The 17,460-nt window shown below is 39.3% G+C and overlaps 1 protein-coding gene across 3 annotated transcripts in view; it reads left to right on the top strand.

The window, feature by feature from the left end:
- LOC147529133 (vacuolar protein sorting-associated protein VTA1 homolog) overlaps positions 1-17,460 on the top strand; it is a 46,632-nt gene that overhangs the window by 15,546 nt on the left and 13,626 nt on the right. For all 3 annotated transcript variants that reach the window (XM_086632032.1, XM_086632031.1, XM_086632030.1), the window contains exons 3-5: positions 4,188-4,315; positions 4,971-5,046; positions 8,813-8,924. In XM_086632032.1, the coding sequence (XP_086488158.1) occupies positions 4,188-4,315; positions 4,971-5,046; positions 8,813-8,924 (316 nt within the window). The remainder of the gene's footprint in view (positions 1-4,187; positions 4,316-4,970; positions 5,047-8,812; positions 8,925-17,460) is intronic.

The following is a 17,460-nucleotide window of genomic DNA, read 5'->3' as shown; positions in this document are numbered from 1 at the left end:
TTTTATTGATTTGTCTTTGATTCCTTGCAGTTTGTGAGACTTATTTTTACTGTTACAGGACTGGCTAGCCTTGTCCTTGGTGCTTTTGAAATTTTTTTACCCAAATTGTTGTACGCAGGGAGTTTTTTAAAACATTCTCTAAAAGATAAAGATACTTTTGATTGGCTTCTCTGTTAGAGGTTGAGGACCTTTTACTATGAATTTTTGTAAGCACAGCCTTACCTGTGTTGGTAAGAGCTATGCCATGCTCTTTTGAGTGGACCTGGTAGTGTTAAAAAGCAAACAACCTTAAATAGAACAGAATTAAACAAAAAAAGGTAAAGTCATTGTACAAATCACCAATTTAAGTTCCAGGAGCCGTTTATGTTCATGTACTGTAGTTTTCAATAGTCTTGAAGGAAGTAGTGTGTGGATTTTAAGGTGTAAGTGCTCATTTGGGAGCTGAAAGTAACATTGCAAAATGAAGCAGCAGGGTTTTTTTGTGTTCAGGATTAATGATTCCATCCAAAATCTAGCCATAGCGATGCCTGAAGAGTTTGTGTAAAACTAGTGCAAGACCCTGGACCAGTTGGAGAGGGTCCAGAGGAGGGCCACGAAGATGATAAGAGGGCTGGAGCACCTTTCCTATGAGGACAGGCTGAAAGAGTTGGGGCTGTTCAGCCTGGAGAAGAGGAGGCTCCGGGGTGACCTTATAGCGGTCTTCCAGTACCTCAAGGGGGCCTACAAGAAAGATGGGGAGAGGCTGTTCAGGAGGGCCAGTTGTGATAGGACAAGGGGTAATGGTTTTAAAATAGAGGGAGGTAGATTCAGATTGGATATTAGGAAAAAATTTTTACCATGAGAGTTGTAGAACACTGGAACAGGTTGCCCAGAGAGGTGGTGGATGCTCCATCCCTGGAGACGTTCAAGGCCCGGTTGGACGAGGCCCTGAGCAACCTGATCTAGTTGGAGATATCCCTGTTCCTTGCAGGGGTGTTGGACTAGATGACCTTTGAAGGTCCCTTCCAGCCCTAACCATTCTATGATTCTATGATTCTATGATTCTCCAGGTTAAAAAAAAAAAAAAGACATGAACCATTGGTCTTTTATTCATATTATTCATACCTTGTGCTTCTTGCTATGTTTTATCTCTTGATTTTTTTGCAATGAGAAATCCCGTGTACAGTGACTTCTTAGTGTGTCATCAAATTTTACCATGTCTAATGGGTCTGATTTTTGTGACCAAAAGGGAAGAGAGATGCCAGGAGAGATGAGATTGAGGCTCCAAAAGGAATTTCCTCTTCATTCCCTATGAATTGTTAAAATTTAATCAATCTTTTGTGGTACTGCAGCAACTAATCCGTCTGCAGTGTTCAGTTTCCCTTTTTGTTTTGAATTTGGAAAGATGAGAAAAATGGCAAAAACCCGTGGTTTCATCTTTCAGTTGCTGATAAGACGGTCTGCGTGATAACTGGTGCTCAGGTATTGAAGTTCCTTCTACATTACCAAGTGGTGGAAGGATGGAGAGAGCAATTCTCAGCAGATCTAATACAGCTTTTTTGGGGCTAGGGAGCTCGGGTTTATTGGCAAGTTGGACCTGTGCAGAACTTCAACAGCAGCCATTTTCAGCCTGCCCATAACCAAGAGGCACTAAGAGGTGCTACAGCTCTGTGCCAGGTGTTTCTCACAGCTTTCACAGAATCCCAGAATGTTGGGGATTGGAAGGGATCATCAAAGGATCATCTAGTCCAATCCCCCTGCCTGAGCAGGACCACCTAGATCAGATCACACCAGAACGTGTCCAGGCGGGTTTTGAACTTCTCCAGAGAAGGAGACTCCACAACCTCTCTGGGCAGCCTGTTCCAGTGTTCTGTTCCCCTTACTGGAAAGAAGTTCTTCCTCATGTTTAAGCGGAACCTCCTATGTTCCAGCTTAGATCCATTTCCCCTTGTCCTATCATTGGATGCCAGTGAGAAGAGCCTGGCTCCATCCTCATGACAGTCACCCTTTCCATATTTATAAACATTAACGAGGTCTGCCCTCAGTCTCCTCTTCTCCAAGCTCAAGAGACCCAGCTCCCTCAGCCTTTCCTCAGAAGGGAGATGCTCCACTCCCTTCTTCACCTTTGTGGCCCTGCGCTGGACTCTCTCCAGCAGTTCCTTGTCCTTCTTGCACTGAGGGGCCCAGAACTGGACACAATATTCCAGATGCGGCCTCACCAGGGCAGAGTAGAGGGGGAGGAGAACCTCCATGTGTGTTGCCACAACTGATTATTTCAGAGGTGAAGAATAAAACAGTGTAGATATATCTGGGAATTATCAGGTGTATTCGTTGCAAGAAACTTCATAGTATTCCAAATAGGTGAATTAAATACAGTGATTCTTTGTCCAAAATGCATGTTTCTGTCAAATATTTTTACATATGATTGTGTCATTTTGCTTTTCCAGTAGGTAACTTTCATTTAAATGTTTTCAGTGAACATAAACCAAATTTGCTGAATTTATTTTTTTGAGGTTCAAATTATGAATCATCATTTAAAACATCAGCACTGCTGTACTGAGTCACAGATTACTTTTGAAAATACTTTTCACACAAACAGCTTCGTTAACTTTAATATTTTTTAGAAGTGTATGTAACTGTCATTTGTACATTTGAAATAATCTCCATTGAACATCAGATCAAGTATAGTAATAAGTTATTTTCTGAGTGAAAGGTGTATGTATAGGCTGGTGAAATTTATATATAAACAAATTTTCTTCTTCAACTTCAGTGTTTCAGTTATATATCTTGCAACTTAACAAATTGTGGTACACTCACAAGGAAAACAATTACACTTTGTAGAACACAAATACTTTTTGAAAACTATGTAGAGTATGAGTTTGACAAAAATCTTCAAATTTGAAGTTCTATTTGGAAAGTTTAGGTTTCACTACTGAAATCAAGTAGCTTTTCTGACAACATTCTGTGTATTTGTGAAGTTGGCAGCAGTCTAGAAAACATGGAAATGCAGGCTGCATGATAAAATTTTCACATGTACAATGAAAAATAACTGCTATTCAGAGATTGTTTTTAAATCTTTTGGCAAAATAAAGGCTTCAGGTTAGTATCATGTGGTGTTCCTGTTTTTGTTATCCGAGGATAACCTGAGATTTCCTTCTGTGCAAACAGTAAGCCTATTGAGAAGCTGTAAATCCACCTGTTGTAGCTGTTAGAGGGTTACCTGTTTTTATTAGGAAACCTGAGGATTCTTGAACTCCAATGTCTTTGAAAAGGGATCTTTGCTTACACTGAAAATTCCAGTAAATCCATAGATCACTATCACTACATATCCATATGATTATCCATAGATCCTATCACTACATGCCCTTGTAAAAAACTGGAGAGGGGCTTTTTACAAGGGCATGTGGTGATAGGACAAGGGGCAATGGCTTTAAACTGAAAGGGGAGATTTAGATTGGGTAGAAGGAAGAAATTCTTCACTCTGAGGGTGGTGAGGCACTGGCACAGGTTGCCCAGAGAAGTTGTGGCTGCCCCATTCCTGGAAGTGTTCAAGGCCAGGTTGGATGAGGCTTTGGGCAACGTGGTGTAGTGGAGGGTGTCCCTGCCCATGGCAGAGGGGTTGGAACTGGATGATCTTTGAGGTCCCTTCCAACCCAAACCAGTCCCTGATTCTATGATTCTATCACTAGACCACTCAAGGCAGGGCTCAGACACTTGGAAGGATGTAATGAGCCTTACAAGAGAGAAGATCCATGATCACTCTCACCTACAGTATATTTCTAAAGCAGGCACTACTTGAGCAGTTGGACTGTGTTGAATTCTGACACTGGCTTCAGAGTGCTCGGTCTTTCGGATAGTAAGGGGGAAAATATCTGTAGCTATTCCTTCACAATATTGTAGCTGTTTGTTTTTAACAGTATTTTTGTTTTGTTTTGTTTTTTTTAATATTTCGTGGTTGAAATGATACTCATAGCTACTTATTTGTAATATTTCTCCATCCAAAAGAAGGTGCTTTCTCTGTAGCATACTGCTTCTAGCATTTATTTAGAAGCTAGAGATTCGTAAAATAATTAAAGTATGTGTGGTTCCCTTTTTAAATTGTACTTGGCTTTGTCTAAATCAGCAGCTGCTTCTTGTGTTTGAATTAGATTGCAGAATTGCTCAGGTCGAATAAAGTATTTGATGTATTTTTTTCCAACTTTTTTCAGATGAAAAAGCAATTTGGTGATAATGAAGCAATTACTCAGGAAATCGTTGGTTCTGCTCATGTGGAGAATTATGCTTTGAAAATGTTTTTGTATGCAGACAATGAAGACAGAGCTGGGCAATTTCATAAGTAGGTGAAAATCTTTGGTTGTGTTATCTGAATTAAGATACTGGTCAGGAAATTTGAATGTCCAAACTCTCTTTAATTTGACTGGAAACAAGAATTGGGCTTTAATGCTTCCATTTCTCTTTCAGAAAACTTGATTAATTACTACTTCACACACTAACTTGTATCCTCATCCTTGTGTTCTTTAAGAGATTGCTCACTTACTGGCAAGCCTTCCAAAACCCCAGGCTAATACTGAGCTTGGCATCGGGCATGTTATAGTTTCTACTGTCCAGTGATATTAAAATAATTGTTACGATACATTATGTGATTTGATTTACAGCAATTGCTACAGCATGTGGATGACTTTGCTAGGCTTTTTCTAACGTAATATAGGATTCCTGCGTCCTATATTGAACATTCCAAGCCAGAAATGTAAGTGCAGAACACATGATCAGCTTTAAAAAACGCTGCAAACTTTCTGCATAGTAGTCAGGAGACTAGTCGATATATAGCTAAATTTAAACATTGTCAAGTAATTTCTGTAACATCAGATTAAAAGAAAAAAAATAGTGATAATTGACTTGAAATAAGCCAGTAGGATCTAGAATACCAGCTTCTAAAATGTGATCCTGAGAGACTGACATTACAAAGTTAGTGAAATGTTTTCTTTTTGCAGAAACATGATAAAGTCCTTTTATACCGCAAGTCTCCTGATAGATGTTCTAACAGTATTTGGGGAGCTCTCTGAAGAGGTAAGTGTTAGGGATATCAGTGTATTATCTGATTGCTGTTCCTAGCACAAGTACAAATTTCTGTTTTAATTCTGTAATGTTGTTTTTCTAATTCATGAATATGAACTTTAAAGCACATAGGTTCTAATTGTGTAGTCAAACACGTGTTAGTAAGTCATAAGGAACTGTGCTAAGTATTTCAAATAAATTACATGTGAAATATTAGATAACTAATTTGTTAGAAGGTGCTTAATGACTTAAGTATCAAAAATTCAAAGTCTGATTATTACTGTGGGACACATAGCATGACACTGAACAAATAGGAATGATTATAGGAAAAAATGGTGCAAGGTTCCTAGCTGTTTCCACCTTCACTTTTCTCATCCTCCAGGCAAGAGCTTTAGTGCTAGTAATCGAGGTGGAGTTGTGTATGGTTTTAGTTAGAATAAATATTTTTGATTTTGCAACAAACACTTCTAAAATGTGATACGTTAGTTTGGAAGAATATGAATTTGCTTCATAAAAAAATGGCTTAGTATCTGGCCATTAGGACATGAATGTTTTAATTCAAAAATTATATACAAAAGTAACTAACACAGTGCTCTTCGTGGCAGGTAATATTATTCTGGAATCGACTGAACAAGATCATGATTACTTTTATTAAGTCACACCAGCATAATCTCTTGGTCTATTTTAAAACAAACTTTTCTGTTAGGTGCATGATCGGCTACTCTCTGTTATTTATGGCCCACAGAAGAATTAATCTCAGGTATAGAGGAGCAGGTATTCCTAATAAAGTGTTCCTCGTTCTGAAAATTAAAAATGAGGTTTCCTTGCTAAACTAACTGAATGAGAAGCTTATTTTGAAAATGTAGTGGTGTAGTTGATAACTTCTGGCAATGAAAAAAAAATAGAGAAAGCTGCTAATCACTTATGAAGATAAGTTTTGAAGATTGTTAAAGGACGGTTGAAATACCTCGAAAAATAAATAAGAAACAGCAATGACGCTAAACAATCAGACAAAATCAAGAAGTGCTGATAACATAAGTGCTGAATATGTCTCAGGACACCTAAATCCACACAAATAGTCATAGAATCATAGAATGGTTTGGGTTGGAAGGAACGTCAAAGATCATCTAGTTCCAATTCCCCTGGGCAGGGACACCCTCCATCCACTACACCAGGTTGCCCAAAGCCTCATCCAACCTGACCTTGAACACTTTCAGGGATGGGGCATCCACAGCTTCTCTGGCAACCTGTTCCAGTGTTTTACCACTCTAATTGTAAAATATTTCTTCTTTATATCCAATGTAAATCTCCCCTCTTTCAGTTTAAATCCATTGCCCCTTGTCCTATCGCTACACGCCCTTGTAAAAAGCCCCTCTCCAGCTTTCCTGTAGCCCCTTTAGGTACTGGAAGGCTGCAATAAGATCCCCCCGGAGCCTTCTCTTCTCCAGGCTGAACAGCCCCAACTCTCTCAGCCTGTCTCCACAGCAGAGGTGCTCCAGCCCTCGGATCGTCTTCATGGCCCCTCTGGACCTGCTCCCAACAGCTCCATGTCCTTCTTGTGTTGGGGACTCCAGAGCTGAACACAGTGTTCCAGGTGGGGTCTCACGAGAGCAGAGCAGAGGGGCAGAATCACCTCCCTCGACCTGCTGGCTTTTCTGGTCTGCAAACGCACGTTGCCGGCTCATGTTGAGCTTCTCATCAACCAATGCCCCAAAGTCCTTCTCAGGGCTGCTCTCAATCAGTTCTCCACCCCGCCTGTACTTGTGCTTGGGATTGCCCCGACCCTGTAGTTCCCTGGGTCCTCCTTTTTTTCCTTTTTAAAAATGAGGGCTATGTTACCCCTTTTTCCAGTCGATGGGAACTTCACCAGACTGCCATAACTTATCAAATGTGATGGATTATGGTTTAGCAACTTCATCTGCCACTTCCCTCAGGACCTGTAGATGCATCTTATCAGATCCCATGGACTTGGTGCACCTTCAGGTTCCTTAGATGGTCTCAAACCTGATCTTCTCCTACAGTGGGCAGTTCTTCGTTCTCCCAGTCCCTGACTTTGCCTTCTGTGACTTGGGCTGTGCCACTGGAGCTCTAGCCAGTGAAGACTGAGGCAAAGAAGTCATTGAGAACCTCAGCCTTCACCCTATCCTGGGTGACCAAGTCTCCCATTTCCTTCTGGAGAGGGCCCACGTATTCCGGACGATTTCTCTGTGTTCCTCCCAGGCTGCCTGTCCCTGCTTCCACCCTCTCTAGGCTTCTTTTTTGTGTTTGAGTTTGTCCAGGAGCTCCTTTAGCTCCTTTTTCATCTATGCAGGCCTCTACCAATCTACAAATTTATTTTTTTTCTCACATACTTGAGTGTAAGCTGGAGATATCCATTATCCTGTCACTTTCTCTCTAGGTGACAGTGCTGTAGACTTTGTGTACAATTTGGAATTTCAGTTTATTAATTCTCAAAAACTTTCGATGTCATTTCAGTCAGGACTTCTAAAGAGAGATTATTCTACCTGCCTCAGTTTCCAAACCACTTTAGCTGTTATTACTACTGTGGAAATTTGAGTTCACCAGTGCTTTACAGATGGGGATGTCAATGTGAGACACGCTATCAACCTGCATTGTTCACTTGGCCAAATTATTCCACTCATCCTTCCACATTTCTCATCTCCATGTTCAGTCTCGTTCCTTGAAATATATTACCTCGTAACTGTCAGATCTGGTTATTTCTTTTACAACTTTTGACAAAGTAGTATTTTTGCATAATCGGTTTAAGTTTTCTTCTAACAATTCAGAACTCTTCCTGGATTAAAAACCCACTGTTGTAACACTCCCAGGAGATACAAGGTAGCCATCTTCATTTCATGTTTTGACGTTAATTAAAGTTGTACCTAAGAACAATAAAGTATCTTTTAAAAAAGTGAAATGGAAAATATCAGAATAGTTGAGATTCTGACCTTTATTTCGATCACTGGTGTTTAGTGAGAAGAAGGATCTATGAAAACCCAGGTGAAATGCTTTTCTTCAGTTCCGTTTTCCCAGAAACTCAAAATAGTGAAAAATCATGTTGTTGGTTTAAGTAATGAAGTTACTACCACATTTTTTCTGTCTCAAACTGTTACTGTGGGAATGGAATCAGAAAGACAAGCAGCAAATTCGCTTCTCACTGCTATTGCTGAAGTACTTAATCTGATTTTTAGCTGTGTTGTGAAGACACTAAATAAAAATATTGTATGTCCTAGAATATCGCACACACATTATGTTAGTCTACAACTACAGCAACCTTTCTGTATTTGTGCTCTTAGATACATTTTTTAAATTTAAAATGATGTAACTAGAAGTGATTTTACATTCTTGACCAGCAGGGAGTAGCATTTTAGGTTTCAGATATTTATATCTAAAGTAAATAATCATCCAAGTTTATGGAGATAGCAGCTTTTCTTTATTATTTCACATCGGTAATTGCTGCACAGTGCTCTGTCTTTCACACTAGATGGTCCTGGTATAATTTATTTCCTTTTCCTGACATTCTGCACTAATTGAAGATCTCCACGTTTTCCCTTCATGCTGAGATCCTGTTAGAGTAGTTCTTGTTCTTTTTTTTTTTAACTCGCTGATTAATTTCACATGTGTTGTTTATCTTTAAAGGGATGTCGAACGACAACAGAGAAAGTGGTTTAGTTTTATAATCTCTTCTCAGAGTGGAAAACCAGATTATATTTCTGTTTTGAATGCATTAATTCACGGAAGTGAGTGATTAAAATGGCTGGTCTTTTCCCTTCCCCAGAACGTCCAGCACAGGAAGTACGCCAGGTGGAAGGCAGCATACATTCATAACTGCTTGAAGAATGGAGAGACTCCTCAGCCCGGGCCTATTGGAATGGAAGGAGAGAGCTTTGGTATGTGTTTTCATTTTCTTTTTAAAAGAGCAGAGGGCTTGGCCAAGCCTGGAGTGGTGGTGTGCACAGTTCTTCAGGGAGCACCCCACAGGAAGCACTGCTTCCCCGTTTAATGTTCCGTTCACAATGGGCAGCTTCTCCTGCTGTTATTTTCATTGGACCTTGCCATTTGATTGACTTATTAAATAAAATATTCTTTCCTCTGTAGTGGAGGTTATTATTTTGAATACAGCTACTCTCTAGGAAGGCGTTTTCACCTTCTTTAGTGCTACCCACAGTCTTCCTTTTAAGTCTGTTCTGTAAAGTTGTGATCCCTTTGCCAGTTTATCCTCTCTCAGGAATTAAATAGGAATAGAAATTGGATTGATTGTGGTTGACTTCAAAGCAAACACCTGATTGTGAGACAACCCCTCCCTCCCTGTATAATGATGTGGTGTGTTGGCCTGCTCTTTTTATATTGGATTTCCTGCCACTTTCTCCCTCATCCCCCTTTTCCTTGTGTTTTCATTACTCCCTGTGTTCTTCTAGCTGCCTGACTTTCGTGTGCAGGATTCCTTGAAGTTACTTCCTTAACTTCAGATAAAAAGTTGGTGATTTCCAAGGCCACCCACTTACCAAAACAAATGTTTGTCAGAACAGGTTATTTGAAGCCTCCCGAACTGTTTAACTTTTACTGTCTTCTATTTAATGCATTCAGACCTCTCTAAACTCTGCTGCTAATTGAAGTCTTAGCTCTTCGGTAAGAAATGTTAGGGGCATCCAAACCTTTCTCATTTAGAGCTTTTTTTAAGACAGATAATGCAACTGTGAGCAGATGCAAGCCAGCCTCTCCGAGAAGTAACAGCACACATACCAAGCAGACCCGGTTTTGCAAGAGCATATCGATCATCCTAACCTATTGTTCTAGTTTTGGCTGGGATAGAGTTAATTTTCTTCATAGCAGCTACTATGGGACTGTGTTTTGGATTTGTGCTGAAAATGATGTTGATAACACAGGGATGGTTTCATTATGGCTGAGCGGTGCTTACGCACAGTCAAGGCCTTTTCTGCTTCTCACTCCACCCCACCAGTGAGTAGGCTGGGGGTGCATGGGGAGTTGGGAGGGGACACAGCTGGGACAGCTGACCCCAGCTGACCAAAGGGATATTCCACACCATGCTCAGCATATAAAGCTGGGGGAAGAAGGAGGAACGGGGGGACGTTTGAAGTGATGGCGTTTGTCTTCCCAAGGAACCGTTATGAGTGATGGAGCTCTGCTTTCCTGGAGGTGTCTGAACACCTGCCTGCTCATGGGAAGCAGTGAACAAATTCCTTATCCTGCTTTGCTTGTGCATGTGGCTTTTGCTCTTAAAACTTGCACTTATTAAACTGTCTTTATTTCAACCCATGAGTTTTCTTCCAATTCTCACCCTCATCCCACCAGGGGTGAGGTGAGCGAGTGGCTGTGTGGTGCTTAGTTGCTGATTGGGGTTAAACCATGACACCTATCCTGAGAAAGACAGCTCTATTCCCCTATGTCATTATGTGTGTTTAAATGTGCTCACACACACACACATTCATTTGTTTGTTTCCATTCATTCATGTGGGGGGTCTGCACCTGGGTCTTCAGTGGATTTTGAAGTCTGAACCTGTAATTTCAAATATGTCATGAATAGGCTTGTAATTTTCTGCACATTGGATTTATTTTAAACATGTCAGAACATGAGAAAATTGGTTTATTTTCTGGTTCTCACTCTTTTCATTATGCGATCTCATATTTTGAAGCTTCTTTCCCGTTCATCTGTGAAGAGGAGGGTGGGCACGACCTACTGTTTATAGAAAAATTAAACTGGTGGTCCTTCCATTATGGTATAGCACCCTATTCCGCTTGGCAGCCACTAGCTGGTTCTTTAGCAGAAGACAAATGTGCAGCAAAAGATAAAAAACGGAAAAGTAGCATGAATAAAAACTGTCTAGCTTACCACCTTTATATCAGACAGTGAGCAAAGTATGAGGAAGTAGAAGATAGGCAGTCTTACTCCTTCCAAGCCCACCTTTGTTAGAAAGTAGTGTATTTCTTGAAGTATGAGAGTTTTCTATTGTCTTCCAAATGTGAACTGGAGAACACGGCATACGAGGTGAAGTTAAGTGGGTCTAAGAAGAGTTCTTACTGCTATCATAAGCTATACCTCATGGGAGAGAGCAGAGAAGTTCTAAAACAGGCTCTTCTTGGACATGCATAGTGATTGGACAACAGGCAATGGGCACAGGTTGCAACAAGGAAAATGTGAATTAATTATTAGGAAAATAATTTCCATCAGGAGTGTGGTCAGGTATTGAAAAGAATCCAAGAAAGGTTATGGAATCTTCATCCTTGGAAATATTCAAAACCCAACTGGACACAGTCCTGGGCAACTGGCTCTAGCTGACCCTGCTTGAACGGGAGATTGGACTAGATAAGGGACTAGAGGTCCCTTCCAACCTCAACCATTCTGTTTCCAGAGCAGCATGATCTGTGTTAGCGCTGCTATGAGTGAGGATTTGGACCAGGTAATATATAAGGGATCCTTCAGCCTTTTTATAATTCTTGAAAAAATCATTCAGTTGTATATTCATTCAGTGGCTGAGGGAGCTGGGACTGTTTAGTCTGGAGAAGAGGAGGCTCAGGGGGAACCTTATCACTCTCTACAATTACCTGAAAGGAAGTTGTAGGGAGATGGGGATCGGTCTCTTCTCCCATGTTATGAATGACAGGACGAAAGGGAGTGGCCTCAAGTTGCACCAGGGGAAATTTAGGTTGCATATCAGGAAGAATTTCTTTACAGAGAGGGTTGTGAGGTATTGGAACAGGCTGCCCAGGGAGATGGTGGAGTCCCCATCCCTGGAGGTGTTTAAAAACCATGTGGATTTGGTGTTGAGGAACATGGTTTAGGGACCCTGACAGTGCAGGGTGAATGGTTGGACTCGATGATCTTGAGGGTCTCTTCCAACCAGATGAATCTATGATTCTATGATATGGAAAAGAATCAATGGGTGGAAGGGGGAGAGGGCCAGATAAAAGTGCTTCTGAGGCTCAAAAAGTCTGAGAAGTGGCTCTCCACTCTCTTATCATTTATATCTCCTGGGCACTGTTACATTTTAAAAAAAAAAATTAGAAAACTAAAAAATGATAAAATACAACATCACCATTTTTTTTAACGAGAAAGTGTACCAAACATCTATTCCTGTTTATTGTTAGCCTTTATTTTGTTAGAAGTAAACAAAAATATCTAAAAGCCTGGATGCCAATTATAATTTCTTCGCAGTTTCCTGGATAAAATACTGCTTAATACTCTAGAAACATGACAACACAAATAAATTCAAATATTAGTGAACAAATAATGAGTATGATACAATTTGATTTCCAGGCCACTGGTTTATTCTTGCTACTGTATTTTCCTCACCTAAAGATTCCCTACAAACTTAAGCACTGGAATGGCTCTCCTACCCATGGAAACATGCTCCAATCCAGGCACAGCTATATTCGAAGTGTTAGAAAATGAATTTCTTCTTCAACATATGTTCTTTTTCAAGGCAGGTTTCTTAACTGCTGAATGCAGCTGTAGTTAGAGACACCTATGATGCAACTCCAGCTGCAAACATCACCACATCTTTGTAAGACAAATTACACCAGTTTGATAACTTAATGGAGAAGACAACATGTGGGAAAAAAAATCTTTTGTAGTGAATGTAATGAATTGCCCAGTTAAATATTTCTGGCTTTAAATGAGTGCTCTTTAGTGGTCTGGCTCATAGTGTGGTAATGTTTACAAAGCTCACCTGGTGATGTGAAATGAATTACAAATTCTAAACAATTGGAAAAATAGAATTTCTAAGCAAAGATTACAGAGCTTTTGCTAAAAATGTGTGTATGCAGCTTGTGCAGAAACAATAATTGTCATCAGCAACAAATAGGGTTTTTCTTTGTTTGATTAATAGGGAAGCAAAGCTAACTGCCTTGCTCAAGGCTGCAAAAGAAACTGTTGTAGGAGGGAAAGTAGAATTCAGACTTTACTCAAATCCTTACTATTTATTGCAGGTCATTACAAGCAGTAGTGTGAATTGGTGAAGACTACTGCTTTCATTACCAAGTTATGTCTACATGCGACTTAGAAGGGACGCAAATGCGGAGTGAGCCAAAATTTTAACATCCTGATTGATAGGGAGCCTGTAATATCTATAATTTGACTTTTTTTGTTGTTGTTATTGAGTCGTATTTTGTGTGGTAAGAGAATTTCTCACATTCGTTTATATTCTGAGCAATGAAATTAAAAAATACTTTTTGATGTTTATTTTTGGAAATTAACTCCATAGTGTAGGTGTCCATAATGCTTTGCACAACCAAGACAAAAATTTTATGCAAATTATTTTTTAGAAGAATCAGTAAAAAAAAGTGTCAATTCTGGCTTTGTGCACCCTAAGAAGAAAAGCAGCATTGTTTGACTGTATGACTGGACCTTCCCCATTCCTTTCTGCTTGCTCATTTTCTTCCTCCCCTTGCAAGTGGAAAAAGTCTGTTTAAACAGAGTGAAACTGGGTCTCTGTAGCTTGACAAATTACCATTTTTTTCCAAAGTGTTATTTTCTTTGTGATTCTTGAAAACCATACTGTAACTCTTGGAGATGTTTTTACAGTCACATAGGCATCCTTTATGCAGTTCTGCCGTTGGATTTATGGATGCTTTTGTCAGGATGCCACCATGGAAACCTTAAAATGGTGTGCTTGATTTATTAGTGCAGTTGGAATACAGGTCCCAGAGTACACGTAAAGGTCACTTAGTAGTAGCCCTAGGTCATCCAACAAGATTTGATACTGATGGAAAAAAATTAAAAAGGTGATTTCAAATATGAAAAAGTTCCTAAATGGTCATGATATATCCACAGTAAAATACATCCAATGTTACCACTTTCATTGCAATATATAATATGTATTCTACATTTATATCGCAGGATTTCAGGAGACCTTTGTAGTTCCAACTAGTAAAAAGAACGGTGTATGAAAAGTTGATGGAGTTTTGAGTCCATTTCTCAATGTTGTGTAAAGAAATATCCATACTTTTTTTTTTTTTTTAAAAAAGCAGTGTTCCAATAGAACCTTACATTGTACATCTTCTAGTAACATGTCAAGCAAGCTGAACAGTGCAGCAGAATGAGGAAAAGAAAATGTTTTTGAATTAAAATGAATAGATTATCTTTTTAATTCTTTAGGGTCCTTAAAAATGGGAGTCCAGAGAATTGAGGGAGTCTGGACTTCTTAAAAATTTTGGTAGTTTTAAATGTAGTGCCCTGGGCTGCTGAAGTGAAGTCATAATTGATGCTTCCTTACACTGGAGAAGGGAATGCTGTTAAGCCTTGAGAATCCTCTATTTATATGAAAGTATCTTTGGACTGTTGGTTATAGGGCCAGGGGTATCAGCCATATTCCACAAAGTCTTGCCTTCAGTAAAGAAATAATAACTTAAAAAAACCCAACCAACCAACCAGATAGTCTGAGTATCCAGTAGCTCTGAGGAAAATCTAAAGAGCACATGGATTCATTATGTTGGGATCCAAGCACAAAGGCTGATGAGGTTCCAAGACAAGGAACTCAGCTGGAGCTGAACCTGGATGTGAAACGATTGTGTCACTGTTTCACATCCTGGTATTTCAGCATCCGTAAGCAAATGGCGAGGAACTTTTAATTTCATAGGTTATTATTGCTTTATGAGAAATTGTTTCTCTAATTTTCCTAGTGGTCATTCGTATTCCCAGGAAAAGATTTGTTTTCCAATAACGTTACGGATGTTCTAACCACAGAACTTAAAAACCAGTTTGTTGAGTTAAATGTTCTTTCCCAGTAGCCTGAAATCCTTCTGTTTGGCAGGGCTGATAAAACTCTTCACAAATACTGCAAGTGCGTATCTTGAAATGGTTCTAATACTTTAATCTGTGATAAAGAATATTTTAAATATTTACTTTGCAGAAAGAATAGTTACAATGCTTTGATTAAATTTGGACACTTTAAATACTTGAGAAGAGTTAATTTAAACCAAGCTGCTTTTATGTTTAATACAGTTTAACATTTGCCAGTTGCATAATGAGCAAATCAAACAGTTGAGTTTGAGCTCTTGATACATGTGCCTGATTAAAAAGTATCGCCCTTTTGTGAATTTGCCTCTTACAGGCACTGACATTAAGGGTGGTCAGCACTTCTAACGCTTTTTTAGTTGCTTTTTTTATTTATAGCATTGCCAGACTTTAACTATTTGAGTTCATATCTTTTGTGGGCCAGTGTTGTCTGCAGCATTGCACTTTCACAGGAGTGACTAGAGACCATGAGCTGTACGGTGAGGAAGTTTGAAGCTAAAACTAGGAATGTGTCGGAGAGAAGACTGGGACGTAGTGCAAGACAGACACAAGTATGGGACAAGGGGTTGCAGATACGGGATATGAAGTTCCATTCAGCTCTGGAGTCCCCAGCACAAGAAGGACATGGAGCTGCTGGAGCAGGTCCAGAGGAGGCCACAGAGATGATCCGAGGGCTGGAGCACCTCTGCTCTGGAGACAGGCTGAGAGAGTTGGGGCTGAGGGTGGTGAGACACTGGAACAGGTTGCCCAGAGAAGTTGTAGATGCCCCATCCCTGGAAGTGTTCAAGGCCAGGCTGGATGAGGTTTTGGGCAACCTGGTGTAGTGGAGGGTGTCCCTGCCCATGGCAGGGGGGTTGGAACTAGATGATCTTTGAGGTCCCTTCCAACCCAAACCATTCTATGATTCTAAGTCTGGGTGCAGAGAAAGAGGAATTAGAATGGGCCTGAAGAGCCGGATAAGGGCAGCAGGAAGCTACAGTGGGCAGGAAAAGGGAATAAGTGCATTAACGGTTTAAGTCTGGGCAAGAACTTACAGGTAATTTCCCTTAATTGAGATACTGAGTACAATGAAAGCATGTTTTCTTCCACTCCCTCATTCTCAAAAGTGTAAATTTTACATTTTTGCCAAAATACTAGCTTCAGGCAGACACCCAACATGGAAAATCCAACTTTATGGCTACAGTTTGGCCAAGCTATTAATAATTGATAATAGTGTTACAAGTAGATTTGGGCAGCCTTACCTTTGGACAGCATGATGAGTACAGTCTGTAACTCTTTCATTAATCTTATGTGCACTAAGTCTATGGAATTTTGTTAAACTAAACTTTATTTTTTGAAACTGCTTCAAAATAATTTTTTAGTTAGCACCAAAACCACTGAAAAATACAGGATTCAACCAATGACTTACCCCTATCGTTACATTATTATTTAAAAGGTATTATATCCTGTGTTTACTTTGGAATGTCACCTTTTTTTGCCAGTTTTAACACATTTAATTTTACTTCCGTGCATGTTAGCCACATGATATCACAGCAGGAGTTACTAGCAAAAAAATATAGCTAAGGAAAAATCTTGTACCGTAAAATATCCTTTGTCTTCCAGAAATCTGCCAGGTTTTGTTTGCATATGTCAAAAATGGCTCATAAAACCACAGCCTGAATTACTGGTTGCAGCAAGTGAAAATAATTTTCACAAGAGTAACATGCAAAAATTTTACCATGTTCTAAATTTTTATATTAAATTCTGCTGGCAGTGCTTGGCACTCCTGAGAGAACTTTGCTTCTAGTTTTTTTTTTGCTTTTTAGTACTTTTAAATGAAATTATTGGTATTAGACTGTGGATTCGGGGGATTTGTGAATTAGTTTATTAGTACTTGGATGTTCCGAATGAAAGTAAACTACTATGACTTTGCAATATAAACCAAAAATATATTCTTTAATTGTGCATTTATTAAAGGCCAGTAAAAATGTGCTAATGTCAATACTGTTGATTTTACTCTGCTTTATAGCCTTTTATTGTAGTAAATGGTATTGTGAATTAGAAGATGTTTAGTTGTTTCTAGTGAAGGTGGTACCTGAACTTTTTCTAGGAGGAAGAGGACCTTACATGGGAAAAAATTCTAATATTTGTAATAGTAGACTGTTTAATCATTAAGCAGTAGAGGTGTTTACATAACACATAATCTTGTACGGTTGAGAATCAGTGCAGATTTCATGAAGAAAAACCATCTCTTGCCAGCTCTAGGCACATACAAGTTTTGTGCTCCCATATTTGTTTCCCTCCCTTTCCAGAACTGACTGTTAACAAAGCCAGTCCCAAAACTACTCGTTCCACCTGACATTATTGATACAGATGAACATGAACACAGTAAAAGAAAATAAGCTTTTTTTAAATTAAACTGAATTCAAATTAAGGCAAAGAAATCAACTATGTTCTAAATTAACTGGCTTATTAGGATAATAAAATTGGATCATTACTTTCTCAGCCTTCAAAGCAACATTGGATAAACTTAGACCAGAACCTTAAGAACATGACTAGATTGAAAAATAATATATATGTTCTTTATACATGGAATGGAATGTATTGAACTCCGATATTCTTACAGCACATTATGTACTCCCACTGTTCAAGATACAGTTATGACTCAGCTAAGCTGCATTTTGTTTTCTTGT

The sequence above is a fragment of the Tauraco erythrolophus genome, chromosome 2 (assembly GCF_009769465.1).
Source record: "Tauraco erythrolophus isolate bTauEry1 chromosome 2, bTauEry1.pri, whole genome shotgun sequence".
NCBI lineage: Eukaryota > Metazoa > Chordata > Aves > Musophagiformes > Musophagidae > Tauraco > Tauraco erythrolophus.
This window is presented reverse-complemented; position numbering and strand designations above follow the sequence as displayed.